This window comes from Podarcis erhardii (genome assembly GCF_964252035.2).
Source record: "Podarcis erhardii genome assembly, chromosome: 4".
NCBI classification, from domain to species: domain Eukaryota; kingdom Metazoa; phylum Chordata; class Lepidosauria; order Squamata; family Lacertidae; genus Podarcis; species Podarcis erhardii.
The window spans coordinates 97266594-97284507 of record NC_138508.1 but is presented as its reverse complement, the minus strand read 5'-3'; the positions used below and the strand labels follow the sequence as shown (position 1 = coordinate 97284507).

The 17914-nt window shown below is 40.5% G+C and overlaps 1 protein-coding gene across 13 annotated transcripts in view; it reads right to left on the bottom strand.

The window, feature by feature from the left end:
- Nucleotides 1-17914, bottom strand: part of MYCBP2 (MYC binding protein 2) — a 138824-nt gene that overhangs the window by 104698 nt on the left and 16212 nt on the right. For all 13 annotated transcript variants that reach the window (XM_081857927.1, XM_081857917.1, XM_081857923.1 and 10 more), the window contains exons 4-15: nt 17731-17884; nt 14485-14681; nt 12654-12896; nt 12331-12402; nt 11139-11235; nt 9558-9631; nt 7371-7509; nt 6819-6895; nt 5429-5633; nt 4276-4440; nt 3677-3835; nt 1622-1826 (exon numbers count right to left, since the gene is read on the bottom strand). In XM_081857927.1, the coding sequence (XP_081714053.1) occupies nt 1622-1826; nt 3677-3835; nt 4276-4440; nt 5429-5633; nt 6819-6895; nt 7371-7509; nt 9558-9631; nt 11139-11235; nt 12331-12402; nt 12654-12896; nt 14485-14681; nt 17731-17884 (1787 nt within the window). The remainder of the gene's footprint in view (nt 1-1621; nt 1827-3676; nt 3836-4275; nt 4441-5428; nt 5634-6818; nt 6896-7370; nt 7510-9557; nt 9632-11138; nt 11236-12330; nt 12403-12653; nt 12897-14484; nt 14682-17730; nt 17885-17914) is intronic.

The window sequence follows — 17914 nt, the reverse complement described above, 5'->3', positions numbered from 1 at the left end:
TCCAATCAAGTGTTAAAAACAATACAGCATTATACAGTGGTACCTCTGGTTACATATTTAATTCATTCCGGAGGTACATTCTTAACCTGAAACTGTTCTTAACCTGAAGCACCACTTTAGCTAATGGGCCTCCCGCTGCCACCGCACGATTTCTGTTCTCATCCTGAAGCAAAGTTCTTAACCCAAGGTACTATTTCTGGGTTAGCGGAATCTGTAACCTGAAGTGGCTGTAACCTGAAGCGTATGTAACCCGAGGTACCACTGTATATTAAAAACTTCCCTAAACAGGGCTGCCTTCAGATGTCTTTTAAAGATAAGATAGCTACTTATTTCCTTGACATCTGGTGGGAGGGCGTTCCACAGGGCGGGTGCCACTACCGAGAAGGCCCTCTGTCTGGTTCCCTGTAACCTCACTTCTCGCAATGAGGGAACCACCAGAAGGCCCTCGGCGCTGGATCTCAGTGTCCGGGGTAAAGACCAGAGAGGCGTAGAGACTAGGTATGTGCCTAATATTCATGAAGACTCCATCACTAAGAGTCTTGATCGCTCTCCCTTCCTTACCCAGGTGATGCACAGCCAGGCAAAACTACTACTGGGGGAGAGAAAGGGGAACCTTGACTGCTCTGTGCAACTCCACTAGCTGGCTGTGGAATGCTGGAGCTACTCTGGCTACATTGGAGGGGGCAGCAAGCGCTCCAGCCCACTCCTTTCTCTACACAGCCAGGCTCGGCTTCATGTCACCTTTCATCCTGCCCTGTTCCAGTGACCACACTCACTCACGGACAGACAGCCGCAGGCACTGGCCAAAAAGGCAGGGAGAATCAGCAGCAGAAGCAAGCACAGGCTCACCCTGCACAATTGAATTCAGGGCACAGAAATCGAGGCAGGGGGTTGGGCAAGCAAAGTGAGCGTGGAGGCAGAGCCCCCAAGTCCCTAAATATAGAGGTAATTTGTTTTTAAACAGCATAGCTCTGAAAATAAGATTCCTGAGAAAAATGGAAGATCAAAGTTATGCAAATGTGGAGGTAGCTATGTTTGGATCTATCTGCAAATATAGAAGGATTCTTTTGTTCATGGCAGCCTTTTGATTCATTCAAAGAATCCCACTGGCAGAAAAGGGGAGGTAGCAATTTTAACCAATTTTCCTGCTCCACCCGCCCACGTGCTGGAGGGTCTACCAATCCTCTAGAGCAGATTCCTGGAAGATACAGTGGACTAGAGGGGGAAATCAGCAGAAGCCACACACACCCTTTACTGAGGGAAACAAAGTCTGGATCCAAGTGAAAACAATTGCCAAGTGTGTGTTTTTGGTGAATTTTACAGGTATCTGCTGCATGTTAAAACTCACGTCTTCCCGCTTTTCAAAACACTGTCATCCAGCACACATATTGGCCTAACTATTAACCAGAAAACAATACATTCCAATCTGTGAAATTAACACAGCTATAAGCAATTCAGAATTTCTTCTTAGAAAACAGTATCAGATATTCTTTTTTTAAAAAAACACACCTATATGGGTATGCTTTCTTTCACGGAATAGTATGGGGGGGGTTTAGTCCCCTACATAAATTTACATATAAATAAAGTATTGTTCAGCTACATATTAGGCATTTTTACTTACCCTCCAGGAACCCTGTCAGGACGTCCACTGCTAACGCAACTTGCTCCATAGCCTGTGCAGTCCCCACAAACGGTGCACACCATACACTGTTCCAGCTTCCATTTATGCATGCCTGGTGGACACATCATGGATTTCTCATCTTTTTCATCTAGCTCTTCTTCTAAATCTTCATCCATTGCTGTCGCCATGTTCTCCACTCCGAAACCTGAGAGAAAACAACCATTAACAGATCTGGCAAGTCAGCAAAGCAGTACAGAAATCACATGGTAAAACTATGTTTGGAGAGAAGTATTTTAAGTGTGTCTACGAGGTCCAGCTAAAGCTGTAGTTAATGTAACACACTCTACATTGCGTTGCTTTTGAAAAGTGATCAAAAATGTCAACTAGCGCAAAGACATGCAGCCAAATTGTTGACCAGGGCTAGGTATAGAGAACAAGCTATCTGAAAGACCATATTCCCTCATATGAACAAGTCCAGTTTCTGAGATCTTCAGGGGAGGGTCTTCTTTCAATTCCACCACCCTCACAGGCACACTTGGTATGGGTGTGGGACAGGGCCTTCTCAGTGCCTGCTCCCGGACTCCTTCCCTAGAGAAGTTAGACTGGCTCCCTCCTTGCGGTCCTTCTGCCGGCAGGTTAAGATCTTCTTATAATAATAATAATTTATTATTTATACCCCGCCCATCTGGCTGGGCCTCCCCAGCCACTCTGGGCGGCTTCCATAGAAACCAAAAATACAGTAAAATATCACACGTTAAAAACTTCCCTGAATAGGGCTGCCTTAAGATGTCTTCTGAATGTCTTGTTCCAATGGGCTTTGCATTTAATGAAAGGGCTGGTGCCAAACTGTTTGCATTCTAATTATCTTTAAGTTTTTAATAGATCTTTTATATTTATATATAGTTTTAATTTTATAAATGTTTAAGTGTTCTTTAATGATTGGTTTTTTGCCCCCTGTATTTTTTAGCCTTTCCTATTTTATCTGTAAGACGCCTTGAATCCCTGTCAGGGAAAAAGGTGGCATATAAATAAATGAATATAAGAATAAGGATAAAGTTAAAGACTTTCCTAATGTACAACTATGACACAAAAAACTCAGCCATTCTAAAGCAACTATGTACTGTGGTTTGAGATGGCTGGGAAAGAGCCATGGCAAACCTCGGGCACCTGAATTCCTCTTTCCCTTCCTAATCTTGGTGCATTAGAGGAGAGGAGTGAGATTTTGGTTTCAGCTCTGAGTAACCTGCAGTTCTCCATTAAATACACACTTTGGGAGCTATGGTTTATTCTAACACTAGCCAACACTCCGAACCATGCTTTTATCCTGCTTTGTTCAGCAAACCAAAGTCTGGGTTCCTAAAGTTCATGCATAATGGAAATATGATTTAGTCAAAACTGACAACACAAGCTTTTATTCCCTAATCCCACACATGGAGGAAAGGGGAGAGAGAGTGTACAACTGATTGCAGATAGCTCCATACAATCTAAACCTAGGTTTAGATCAAGGGTGGGAAACCTCAGACTCAGGGGCCAAATGTGGCTTTACAAACCTCTCTATCCAGCCTTTGGGATTCTCAACTGTCCCTGTTCCCTCTCATTGGGCCACATCCCACATCTACCCTCTTTGCCTAGCTGGAAAGTGTATTTGAACTGTGGTAAGACCTCTTGTTTGCCTGACTGGAAAATAAATGTACTGGGGGAGGCATGCACATAGAAGCTGACACAAATGTGTAAAGTTCGGGCTCTTAAGGACTGTAACAGATGCTATCTTTACTTTTTGCATACTACTGTCCCGAAGTTGCTCAGATTAAGGAGCATAAATAATGGAAATGATATTATATGCAGTACAGGTATTGCATCTACTACAGGCAAAATGGAAAGAAAGCTGCTGATTAATACAAAACATGAATAGCCTGAATTTTTATAAATACAAGGGAGCATGCAGTGTCGAAGAGAAATAGTATAGCAAGCATCAAAAAGTGAGATGGAAGAGATGGTGAGAGAGAAAAATCGTTCTTGACAATGAAGCACCACAAGACAGAAAATAATACTGACTTTTTCCTCCCTGATTCATGGAGCCAGTGTCTCGTCCACATTGTCCTTTGTTATTCACTCCAAATGTCCAGACTTCTCCATTTTTCATCAGCACACAAGTATGAGCTTTGCCCATGGCTACCTGAGTTGCAAAGTGGCCTTTCAAATCTGTTACTAAACCTGAAAGATAAACAGACATCTGAGTGGCAAACATTCCCTTGCTGTGAAATATATCTGCACTGTAACTCAGATGTAGAAGGACAAGAAGCTATTAAGACCAAAAGCAACAGCCAGCTAATATACCATGATTAGGCCCAATCAAGATGTCAAAGTTGGGATATACTAGCTTATTCTAATAGGCTATTTTCTTATCTATAGTTTTTGGATTCCCACCCCCAACAATGGACCAACACCTACTAACAATGTCTGTTTCTACCAAGGGGGAATAACAGCTCAACATCACAAATGCTTACACAACAATGAAAATAAAACTAATTTCACATAGCACCACAACAGAACCCCTCTGCAAGTTATTTCAACTGGACAGTTACATATATAGTACAAACTATTTCTCTTTATCAAGTCAATTGTTCTTTAAAACGTCTACAATATCAACTTACTTGTGCCATCAGAGTAAATTGCGTCCTTCCCAAACATGTATAGTTCTCCATCTTTTGAAATAACCGAACTACTCCCGTTATTGCATGCAGTATATACCACCATTTTTCCTTCCATTTTGATAATCTTTTTGGGCTTATACGGCTTAGACTGCCGCCTACTTTTGGCTTAAAAAGAGGGGGAAAGTGTTACATTAGAAAATCTAAGTTTTAACATGAAGCTAAGGAAATAAATGGTAATGTGATTGAAAATCTAGGCTATTTATACATACAAAAAAGGAAGATAGTGGATATCCATTATACTTCTACCTTTTGTATTTCTGCATATTCAAAATCAAAACTGAAAGAATTAGCACTGTCATCATGAGACTATGAAGAGCGCTATGCTTTCTTCCATTTTCAGAGAGGCATGCAAAGCAGTACACATATATGAGGATTCAAATCAGCAGCATATAAACGGCTAAGGTTTTGTTTTGAAAACTTCCAGGCACAAAGCAAACAATGTCATCACTGTGACCTATTAACTGCAAATCCCGTTCAAAATGTCCCAAAGCAAACATATCAAAGCAAGTCCACCCCATACACACAAATAGCATAAAAATGTACACACAACGCTGTCTTTCTAACACTATTGTAGAATACACACATAATGTCCGGCAAGGGGGAGGGGAGATAAAAAGTTAGTCCTACCAAGAGTAGACCCACTAAAATCAAGGAACTAAATGGGCCTACTCTGAGTATGACTTTGTTGCATATATTCCAAGGACTAGGATGTGCAAGGTTAAGGTGAGACTTGACGATAATTTTTAAAATGTTGCTTCCAAGTTGTATAATAAGAATAAGGGATGGAAATATATTATGCTGTTTTCTATAGAGAGCCGCACTGCTCACACAAAATGATGATCACACCACTAGATGTGCTTCTACTTGAGCTACTTGCATTATCATTCAGAAAATAAATTTCCACCTGATTTTTTTCTTTATTCACAGGAGGAACACTTCAATGTTTGGAGAGCACAAATTGTGATACCACCCAGGTGAAAAAGGACTATGAATCCTAACATAAAGAACCAGAAATTAAGAAAGCACTCATTCAAACTTTGGAGCATCTCTCTAATGGTTGTTAATACAGGCATCACAAACGCCCCAAACCTACTTGATTCTCCGTCTTCTCCTTTACTTGCTGAGCCTGTGAAAAATATGCTTCCGTCCTCCGCAACAAGTAAAGCATGTGAGCCATCATGCCCAACTGAGAACTGAACAATCTTTGGAGATTTGGTGATCGGCAGCTCAACCCACTTCCCTGCTGAAGGACCACCTTGTTTTATTCCAAGGCTCTGGTATTTGCCAGTATAATAAATCTGAAGGGGAGGCGAGACACTAACATTAGTTCAATTAGAACATTCAATCAATGCAAAAAAAGAAAGAGAAAAGCAGTTTGACAAATTTCTAAGTGGGTATGTTAATTTTACTCAAAGCCAGTTTGCAATGAATGAAGTTTTACTTACAGAACTATGAAAAACACTGAGAACAATTGCTACACGCTAATACATTACCTCATCAGGTTGCTCTTTTCTTTAAGTATACAGAGGAACTTTCACAAAGGAAAGCAATTCAGAAAAGAGTGAATCACAACCCACACAATGCCATGTACCGTATTTTTCGCCCTATAGGACGCACCTTTTCCCCTCCAAAAATGAAGGGGAAATGTGTGTGCGTCCTATGGGGCGAATGCAGGATTTCGCTGAAGCCTGGAGAGCGAGGGGGTCAGTGCGCACCGACCCCTCTTGCTCTCCAGGCTTCGCACACCTCTCCGCAAGCAGCGGGAGCCCAGCACTAGGCTCCAGCTGCTTGCGGAGAGTTGCCTGCATGCTGAAGCCTGCGCGCGCTGAGCTCAGCGCGTCCAGGCTTCACGGACCGCTCCCGCTGCTTGCGGAGAGTCGCCTGCATGCTGAAGCCTGCCCGCGCTGAGCTCAGCGCGTCCAGGCTTCGCGGACCTCTCCGCAAGCAGCGGGAGCCAGCGCTGGGCTCCCACGGCTTGCAGAGAGTTGCCTGTTTGGGCGCTGGGGTCGGGGGAAGCTCGGGCTTCCCCCGCCCCAGCCCCGCGCCTGGGGGGGAAATAATTTTTTTCCCTTTATTTCCCCCCCAAAAAACTAGGTGCGCCTTATGGGATGGTGCGTCCTATACGGCGAAAAATACGGTAACTTTTTTCTCTTTTGGAAAATGCAGCTGGGCAGGCAGGCCACATTCTGAAGTGGAAGTCCCATATGGGGTGTATGTGGGTGTTATCTAACTTCTCATCTGGTACTTTTCCCTGCTAAAAAATAACCCCTCTCCTTTTACTAGCCTTCCTCTGCAGACTAAAGCCTGAATGTCTGGATTCAGAAAAGAAAACGCTGAAGAAAAGCTACTTACAATTAATTGAGAATCACATATAGTTCATATAGTTTGGCCCACATATAACATTGTGCCCAGCTCCCAAACAGCACTAATGCAAGCCAAGGGGACATTATACAGTTGGGTGCACACAAAAGTGTTTCCAATACCTTTCCACTAGCCGTTTTCATTAGCGCAAATTCTCTTCCTGCACCTAGAACAGCTGACTCTTCATCAAACCCTGTACCTACAAACACAAAGCTGCTTTTAGCTATCAATGCTCTTCAAACACAGGTGTTTTCAGTGTCAAATTCAAACATTCCACAGGCTCAGTTTTGTGCAACTGGCATCCATTCAAATGCTCAAGTACAAACATCTTACACAAAATATTGCGTCATTTCAAACACAACTCCTGGGCAGGAAATATTGAAACACATTCTATTAGACTACGGTTACAAACAAATATTACACTGGAGGATAAAAATAATTGGTTCGTTTAAAAAAAAACCTATACATAATTGTGAATTGTGGAAACAATGGTACCACTGACCCACATAGGGTAAATAATTTGTGAACCTATATGAGTGTATCAAACCTATCACTTATTTTTTGAGCTTTAAAGTATGTTTCCCTTTTGGATGCTTCTTCATACTGAATCAAACTATCATGCTCTCTGCAATTTATTAAACATGAAACAGGAAAATAGAGAAATGATTCCTTACTGATAATGTGCATGTCTTTCTCCAGATCAAATAATGAGATACCACATGCGTGTAAGCATTTTCGTGCAAGCTTAAGCTGCAGTTCTTGTTGTAGCACCGGCTCAGTACTTGTTGCAAATATTCGAACTACAAAACCATCCTGCAACGAATAACAATACAATATTCAACAATTTGAAATAATTATTGCCACACAAGGATAGAACAATCTTGTTCTTCCTAGATTGTATTGTGAATCTTTAGCAACTGCTTCATTAAATAAGATATATGCAGGGTCAGATGCCGATTAATGTGAATAACGGTGCAAACACAACAAGCAAAAGAACACACATTAGTCCATAACTTAAAGCTTTTTCATATTTGCACATTCCTATCTGCTAATGCAATGTTTAACTCACACAATATATAAGCAAAGCTCATTAAACCGTATGAATATATGCACATCAATTTTATATGCAGAGAATATTGTTATACATTTGGTTATTAAAAAAAGAAGTAACTGAAAGGTGTTGAAAATAAACAACCAGGTTTAAGTTCCTACAGTCTGAAAATATATGAAGTTCCCTTTTAAAAGACAAAATACTTCCAGTCCTTTGAGTATCAGTTACATTTTGGCATCTAGGTGCTCAGGAAATTAGCAAGAACTGGGAGTTTTCTGCAGCATTTCCCAAGAGTTTAACATGTTAGCTTATTTGTTAGTAAAATAAGGAGTTCCGCTTTTACTTGATGCCTTGCATTTCTAACACTTGCCCTTATCTGAATCCTGCAGAAAGCACAATCTGCTAACGTGACAGATGTGCTGAAATGCTATCAAAAGTATTAGGGTCTTTTACATGCTTTTCACCTACCTTCCCAGGCAAAACTCCTCCCTGCAAACAAGTGAATTGGTGTTAAGGGTATCAAACAAAATATTGGACTTCTTTTGTCATTTGCGTCTTGGAAGCAAAGCAAACCTTCTTTAAGGCAAAACTATGAAAGATGCCAGAAATCCATGTTTAGGTCCCCTGACCTCTTTTTCTTTTCCTAAAAGCAGCTAGGGTAGGTGGATTTGGATTGTGCTGTGGCATAAGAGAGAGGTGTTCAAACATTTCACCTTGAAAGTCATTCCCATGAAGGTGTCACTAGCTGCAGAAGGGAAGGCATGCAGGTAAATTTGAACCTGTATATTTCACCTTACCCAGAGGTAATAGCAGCTCTCATGCAGGGGGAAAGGACTGCACTCCTCACCCCACATCATCCCCAGCTCTTCAAGAAGTGTAGACAAACCAAGGTAATGAGAAGGAAGGCTGTTTTTAGAACAGCCAAATAAAAGTTTAATTTTAAATGGTTTATACTTTTAATTCCAAACTGATTCAAGGCTCTCTATCAAAGACACTGAGGTAAAGGTTTTTTCTAAGTTAAAGTACTAAAAATCTGACTTTAAGGTGTTTATTAAAAGCATTTAAAAGGATATAATTAATAATAATAATTCCTTGAATATCTTAAAGGGAAGATGTTTTTAAAATGAAATAAAAAACAGAGAGCCAATGAGAATGATTAAGGCACTTAGGATCCTAACTTTAAAATGGCATATTTTCCATAACAGTTAAGTCAAAATAATGCAAACTAGTGTATTTGTTTGAGAGACAGGCCTTCCAATTTTATGCAAGCTGCTGCACTACTCATTTTATGACACTTGCAGCAAAATGTATTCAGCAGCTGAAGATCAGAATGGTTAAGAGAGCACAACAGCCCTGAGAAGTATGATGTGGGTGGGAGAGCTAAACTATAACACCAGATGCTCAACATGGATACATGTGCCAGCGGGCAAATATTTGGCACTGAAGAATCCTTAAGACAGATGTGCAAGAAGATAAAGAATGGCTAAGTGATAACAGCAAGCAGCACCATACAAACTCAAAATAGTCAGGAGTAATCTCCAATTAAGACGAATAAGTACAAGTCAGACAACATAAAATTTGGAAGCTCCTGAAATATGCATTTAATTCATTTAAGAAGTCTAGGGGATAGCCATTCTTCCCATGCATTTCTCTTTAAAATATGATAAGTATTGTGATGCATATTTTAATGGCATTAAACATGCTAAGAATGTGCAATAACTGCAGAGTTTGGAGGCCAGCATTTAGATTATTCAATAACTCATGACAAAAAGTCCTTGAAAACAAATATCAGAGGAGGTATCATACTTACGTCTCTAGAAGCTGCTATCTGATTAATATATTCTCCATCAGTGAAAAGGATGTTTTGCCCTTCAGCCTGGCAATCTGTATAGAACACACCATTATGCAACATTAAGTCACATTAAATACTTTACCCTCCAAATTTCCATAAATGATTCATTGACGTAAATAACTCTACACAGACAGAAAATACATCCAAAGTAGCCTTGTTCCCACAATTGCAGCAAACACAACGTAACATCTTAAGTATTTTATTGATGTATAGAGAAGTTGCCGAAGCTTCAATATATTTTAGCACATAAATAGAATCCAGATCAATAAGCTATTCTTTTATTGCATGCTTACATGATAAACACTGCAATTACAAAAAAGAAACAAAAAGGAAACACCTACTGATCAATGAAGCAGAGTGTACATATTCAGTGACAATTATGTGCTAGTTAAAACTGACACTTTAACTATTGATAAATTAACATATTGGTAATTTAGATTCAGAACTTTATAGTTAATAGCTGTAGGAAAACAGTAGCTTATTTATGAATCAACATACCGTGGGCTCCTGGCACAACCATCCACTGAGGGGTTATATCCGGAGTTAAGTTTGGGAGCTTCTAAGGAACCGTCTAGGCACACTTCCTTGCATCGGCAGCACAGACTGTCAGGCTGCCTTCATGGCCCCAAGGAACTACTAAGCTTTCTAACTTCGGTGCCGTAATGCCACTGGAGTGCTTTCCACTACCTGTCTCCCACAGTGGAGCCTGCTAGGCTAGGAGACATGCCATGGGCAAGCTCTCCGAAAGCTGAGTCCTTAGTAAGAAAGGCTCTCTGCAAATGGCTACAGCACAACGCCATGCTCATTGGTGGAACTGGTGGTTTTTTTTAAGTACACAGCAAAGCAATATTAAACACTGTGCCTTGCAGAGTCAATACACGCCAAAGCTACTGAACTTTGTGGTTCCAAGATGGGACAAAGTAGCTCTGATCTTCCAGAGTCCTGAAAAGCAGCACTGGCATAACACAGAGACATAGCACAGACCTCATTCTGTCATGTAAAAACCGCTGCTCACTGTCAGCTGCTTGCTGTGTTTCCAGGTGTTGGTGTTATCTTACAAGTTGACGGCAGAGCTGTCAGCAGCTTTGACAGCAGACTATGGTCCGTAGCAGCAGCTGTGCCATTCCATGAACACTTACACTTCAAGGGAAAGTTTTGGAAAACAATTGTTTGTAGAAAGTTGATACATTGGTTTTGAGAGTTCTTTTTCTTCTTTCACTGGGGAAACCCAGCAGAATGTGTTGTGAAATAATATACCCCTGTGATGTTTAAATGCTAATGTCCGTTTAAAAGGCTCTAATTTGCCATGTTGATTCAGTCATGAATCAGGAGACAGACTCTGGTTTGGTCATTTCTGACAGTATCATGATCATTAATGTATTATATCGTTTGTCCAGAATGTGAAGCTTAAATCATAAGCAGTAAGTTTATCAGTATTTTCAGTAAAACGGAACACTATAAAACAAAAATGAAGCAAAAGAAGGTCATGCACAATGTAATATTATAAGCAGTCCTAAGAGCCAATCTGCATTTCTGTACCTGGCAAAGTTACTGTACCATCTTGTTCCAAAGATTCGGGATTGATTCTTATGGCTGTCATGCTATGATTGTTCACATCTCTATATAACAAGAAACCCTACAAAGACATAATCAATAACTGACCATTGAAGTTCCAGAACTGTGTTCACAGTAAAATAAATAAATGCTATTTCATCTTTTCCTGTTTGAAACGGACTTATCCTTTTATGGAGGGATGTATGCACACTCATTAATGGGTATATTCCACCTTTAACAGATTGTTTGCAGTTGGTTTGAAGTTTAAGTAGTCAATCTTAAATAAGCACAATGCATCATAGGATTCACATGATACTTGCCAACACTCCATATTGACAAGATGATGTCATTATATTTGCAGTTCAGTGCGATACGAAGCAATAGGAAGGTAAACAGAACATTTCTATTTATACATCTATCTGGCTTAGAATGTCTTATTCCCAAAAGTAGATAATAAGCAAAAGAAACGTTTGAAGGAAAATATGCTCAGTGGTCCTTCATATTCCATTAGAAACCTGTTCCCTCCCCCAAAAGATAGGGAAAAACATCCAGCAGTATTATGAATTAAGGACTTGGCCTATAGATCTCATCTTCCACTGTTCCACATGATCAAAGAACAGTTCAACAAAGATACAATATAGACCATAGAGATAAGTGGACAGGAGAATTGAGGTTTTAGTCAAGTTATTTGTAACTGGGGAGGGGTGGGCAGTTCAAGATTGCTTCCTGTAACAATTGCAGGATGTTAGACATCTAGTGACATGCTATATATATTTTCACTATGCCATAGCAAACATTAGAAACAAGTAGGGAAAGTACATTTTGTCACCCAGCTCAATTTAAGTACGGGTAAGTGTTGCCAACCATGTGCTTAGATACCTTTTATGGCCATTTTAAAAGTGAACAATCAAATAGTCTTTGTCCCACCTCGAGTCCTATACAATATTTTTGGGTAAGTATCAAAAATTGAATATATTCCTATTTTACATTAGCCACCATGTATATTTTAAAGTTTAATTTTATATTTAAGAATTATAAGCTCAAATTATATTACTTTCTTTCCATTTACACCAATGGATTTATAATGAATTATACAGTGTTTGGTCCAATTTTGCCTACATTATAGCTAATTCAATTTAATATTAATTTCTTGTATTTGATTTCAAATTCCACCTACCTGAGCATAACCCAACCAAGACTTCTTCTCTCTTCTATTTTTGATGCGAGATGTAGAGTTGTATATATGACCCTGCAATTTAATACAATTGTTGAAGCAGCCATCTATAAAGCAGTCATACAAAAAAAAGCAACATTTTAAAAACGAGTTGGTAAACTGTGGACAATTCTTTGTCCAATGAACCTTCATGTCCAGATGTTCAATACATCTGGGCTCCTTTGGGAGGAAGGGCAGAATATAAATTTAATGAAATAAACAGAAATGAGTTTTACTCATTTAAAAACAGATTCATGAAAACTGTTCAAGCTCAAAATGTAAATTACCCTGACTGTCCCACTATAGCCAGAGCCGATTTTGTACAGTCCATCTTTGCATAATAAATACAAAAAGTAACCATCACTCTGAAGGAGACACTGGTCATCTTCATCTACAGAGATTTCCTTTAAAGACCACTTGTGCATCAGGGCAGCTTTCTTAATTCCATTGCTAAACCAATCTTGGATTTGTATTTTGCCCACCAAAACAGCTTGTACACTCCTCTGGAGGGAATTCAATATAGTTGGCACCTAAACGGGGGGAAAGATAATCACTGTCACTTACTAGAAAACTTTAAATCACCAATCCTAAAAATGGACAACAACAACAACATAGTGCAGTTACCTGAAAGTTAATATTAAATGATATAGACTCAGTGTTAGTTCATTCAACACCTAACCTACCTTATGGAAAAGGATTTTGCCTAGCATCAGGGAAAGTTGTTCCAAGTGACAACTTGAGTTAGTCAGTAGCATGTACTGCAAATGACTACTTATTTTTCTGCTAGAAGAGGTTGTCTTTCATGAGAATGAACATTGGTTTGGATCCAAAGGCGTCTTGTGTGAGCCAAAGGGCACTTCTGCCAAAGGCGGTCTCATCAAATTCTTCCAATTTCCCTAACCTGCTGCAGTCCCCCATGCCCCTTCTATATAGTCCCTCAGTGGCTTGTGTGGGAAGGATTCAAGGGATTGGAGTGAAGCCAGCAAACCCCCTCTGAATGAGCAGACACTGTTCACTCTTCTCTGGATTTAACCCATAAGACACATACACGTTATTCCTCCCTTTCACAAAGTTATTTACATTCAAATCTTCAGTGTGTTTCGCTTGAAAGTTCCACTGAGTTTGAGGGTAATTTCATTCTTGTTACCGTAGTTATGCTTAAGGTCAAGGAGAGGTGCCTAGCTGGAAAATAGAGGTATTTATCTTATGGTGCTCTTTAGTAGTCGTATAAGAAACAAAAATGCAAGTTCTCAGAAACCTTTACAATCTGAAAGCTTCAAAGAGCAGCTCCAGATTTTATAAGCAGAAGTGAGAAAGAGATGCACACGTAAATGGCACTTCTGCTTTTTCTGATAACTAAATAAGGAATACATAATGGGAGATAGGCACAAGCTTCAGGTGGGTCACAGCCTGAACCTCCCACTTATGTAATTTCTCCTGTGGCTGTAACAAGAAAAGGGTAAAAGCAAAAGCACAAAACATCTACTAGTGAGCATTTCTCACCGTGCCTAAGGTTGCTCTGAGGATCTCAAGAATGTGGGTTTCCAGAAAACAAAAGCCTGAAATGGCGAGGTCAAACAAGGAAGCAAATACTTAGAAGCCCATATTTATTACAGCTGGGATCCAAAGGGATGCTCAGTCAGAGGTTTTTTATTTTTTCCCTTTGAGTGTCAGACCCACCACTCCACAAGCCACTTTTCAAACCTTGGTTTGCTTTCCAAAAACAGAAGTACAAAGCTTCCTTGGACAACTGGAACCAATTGTGTTTTTCTTTGGATCCAGTGCAATGCATTTCAACTAAAGACTTATATTATAATTCCTCAAGGAAAGGTTTCAGGTATTTCACTCCAAACACATTTCAGAATAACATGACAAATACTTGTCAAACATACGGCATGTGCTGCAGCCATGAAAAGGGCAAGCTCTATTAGGCCAATTGCAGTGAACTCCAAACTACTACCACCTGTGGCCTGTTGTCTCAAAATATTTCTAATGTAATCCTTAGCACTCAAGCTGGCCATCTCTGATTTGGGAAGCATCAAGCAATTTATTGGGATCAGAGACAGAGACAGATGCATGCCATCAGCCAACACAATAATCCAAATTTTGATCAAAGACCTGGATAGTTTGACAAGCGTGGCTCCCATTGTTGGTAAGGATAGCGGAGATTGCCTGAAGTGTTCGTCCCGTTTCTCCCCATGCAGCTACAAGACTGAAGAGGCAAGCGCATGAAAGTGCTGTCAAAGACTGACCAGTACTGTCATTCATTCCAGTACTCCGAACAGTGATTTCTAGAAGAAGCTGGAACAGAGACTCTAAAGATAGAACAAAGAGTTATTTACACAAAAGCAGAGTCATCACAAACAATAACTAATACCGATTCAAGAAGTACTGTTATGATAACCTGCCATTAGTATCCATGCTCTTGTGAACTCCTGTTTGATATTGTATGATGCTATCTTGCTCACAATAATCCAGTCTTAAAGACTCTGCAATGACTGTTCACTACAGGGCCCAATTCAATGTATTAGCAATCATTTATAAAGCCCTGAACAGCTTGGGGACCAAATATCTGCAGGAACACCTCCTCCATTGCAACTCAATCCTTTAAAAGCAACTGGGGGGGGGTAACATAGTCCCCATTAGGATTCGGGAGGAAGAGACAAGTAAAAGGGCCAGCTCTTGTTTTCTGGGGCCCTGACTCTAGAATCATCTTCCTTTAGAGGTACACCTGTCAGCCTCGTTGCTGTCCTTCAGATGTCAATTCAAGATATTTACGGTATATCTTCCCATACTTTTGTAGTTTGGCCATGGGATGTTTAATCCTCAGCAAAAATATTTGAATCAGTGTTTTAATGAGTTATTAACATTTCTTTTTAGTAATGTGCTTTTACTGCTTGTGTAATGAATTTTGTACGTTTGTTGCGCATCAACCTACGTTCCTTCGGGGGAAGGGTGATTTAGAAATACAGTTAATAAAATAGACAAGTAAATAAATAAGTAGTGATTAATGCCTTGCAAGATAGGAGCTTTATTGGAAAAGTGAAAGAGGAACAATGCTGATGATTTGCCCTGGATCCTTAAAAAAAATTAACACTCCTCACTGAAATTATTTTTAAATAAATTGGAATCCATGCAGCATCAGAAAGAACTCAGATCCTCAACTGTTCAACCCAAAGTCTGGGGGATACTTAATGGTTAAAGGATATGCAAGACACATTATACAGTGTTCAATGTCACTGACATACATCTATCTGACAAGAGGATTTCTGCCTTTCAAGCAGAACCACTCGGTTCACAGCAGAATACTTGAAAATAGTCATCCAATCACTCAAAACATGTTGCCTTACTACTTTGGCTGTGGAGAATGAAACTTGCAATACAGTAATACCTCCGCGAACGTCCGCCTTGTCTTGCGTTCATTCCAACGAACGTCCATGACAAACGCGGAAGTACCGGAACGGGTTATTTCCGGGTTTGCAGCTTGCACATGTGCAGAAGCGCTAAATCGTGCTTCGTGCATGCACAGAAGCACAAACCGCTCTGCGTGCGTGTGCAGACACGACACTTTGCCCTGCGTCCTTTTCGGCTAGCGGCCGGGGTCCCGTAACGGATCCCAGCTGCAAAATGAGGTACAACTGTAACAGATACTATAACAGATTTGTTGATATGGCATGTAAGTGTCCATGTTTTATATGTTTCAGCACTTATTTGTGTCCCATGCCCCAAATGAAATAAGTAAACATTAGCCCTATTTCTATCATGCAATGAGAACAGAAGGAGATAGATAGATAGATAGATAGATAGATAGATAGATAGATAGATAGATAGATCTGGTTAAAGAAAGGGTGGGAAATTTAAAAAAAAACTTGCTATTTTTAAAATTTCCCCCTACCCTCCAGAACAGATGCGTGGGGGGCGGGGTCAGGGGATGCGGAAGAAAGGAAGAAGTTCTGCAGCATTAGCAGAAGCTGGGATAGCTCAGTTGGTAGAGAATAAGACTCTTAACCTCAGGGTTGTGAGTTCAAGTCCCATGCTAGGCAAAAGATTCCTGCATTTGCAGGGGGTTGGAGTAGATGACCCTTTCCAACTCTACAATTCTATTATTCTAAGTCATTCTGCTCACACAATGACTTTGCTGGATTCAACCCAGAAACAATTATCAGTGACCACTACGTGGGTGGTGTAAAACTGGCTTAAATGCCCTTCTATTGAAGCAGTTTGGCATTAGGTTTTCTCCCTCCACCCTTCCCTCTTCAACATGAAACACTCATAAAGCTAAAATAGCTTTAACATTGTTTCAAATGTAATGAAGATCACACTGGTCTTCTTGTATATACAAGGCAAAGTGAATACATTTTAATGCGGTTGCTGAATTATCTTTAAAAGCAGTTGCTCATGACACTGCAAATCAATTTAGCACTTCATACAATTAGCAATGTTAAAAATCAGTTTCTGTTAAATTGCCCTTATGTTACCCATTTATTCTGCAAATACATTTGGAGAAAATCTTAGAAGAACAAAGGCAATACGATTGCCAGAAGAAAACTCTGAAAACATTCATAATCACGCAGGACTACACTGCTGTTGTAATCTCCTTATACAATTCTGAATCATTTTACCTGTTGTTTCTTTTTCCTCTTTAGCTGTTATTCTTACTTGTATTTTTAATTGTTTGCACTGGGTTATAAGCAGCTTTGATCATTTTAAGGAAAGACAGGGTAAAAAATATTTCGAATAAAAGGACTATATACCGTATTTTTCGCCCTATAGGATGCACTTTTTCCCCTCCTAAAATGAAGGGGAAATGTGTGTGCATCCTATGGGGTGAATGCAGGCTTTTGCTGAAGCCTGGAGAGCGAGAGGGGTCGGTGTGCACCGACCCCTCTCGCTCTCCAGGCTTCAGGAAGCTCTGCGCAACCCTCTGGAGCCCGGCGCCAAGCCACGCCGGGCTCCAGAGGGTTGCGCAGAGCTGCCGGGCTCCCAAAGGTTGCACAGAGCTGCCTGCATTCTGAAGCCTCGGGCTTCGCACAGCTCTCCGCAAGTCTGGGGAGACCGGCGCGGCTCCCTAGGCTTGCGGATAGCAGGCTGTTCTGGGGGCTGGGGTCGGGGGAAGCTCGGGCTTCCCCCACGCCAGCCCTGTCCCTGGGGGGGGGGGAATACTTTTTTCCCCTCTTTATTCCCCCCCCAAAAAAACTAGGTGCGTCCTATAGGGCGGTGCGTCCTATGGGGCGAAAAATACGGTAAATACTCCCTGTGAGCTGCCAGATATACATCCCATAACTTGTGATTTAAGGATTTATCAATATTTCCCTGTTACTGTTTTGTTTGAAAAATTAGAAGTTAAATTGCAGGAAACGTTACCTAGAACTTCAGGAGGTTCTGACTGGAGACCTTCTGGTTGCTGGCCTTGAAGAACATTCAGAAGGGCCTGCAGACTTCTCAAACAGAGCGATGGGTGAGAAAACCTTGTCTCCTTGATAAGTTCAAACACTTCACAGAGTCCAACTTCAATTATCTAAAACACAACACAGTAAGTCCCGTTACA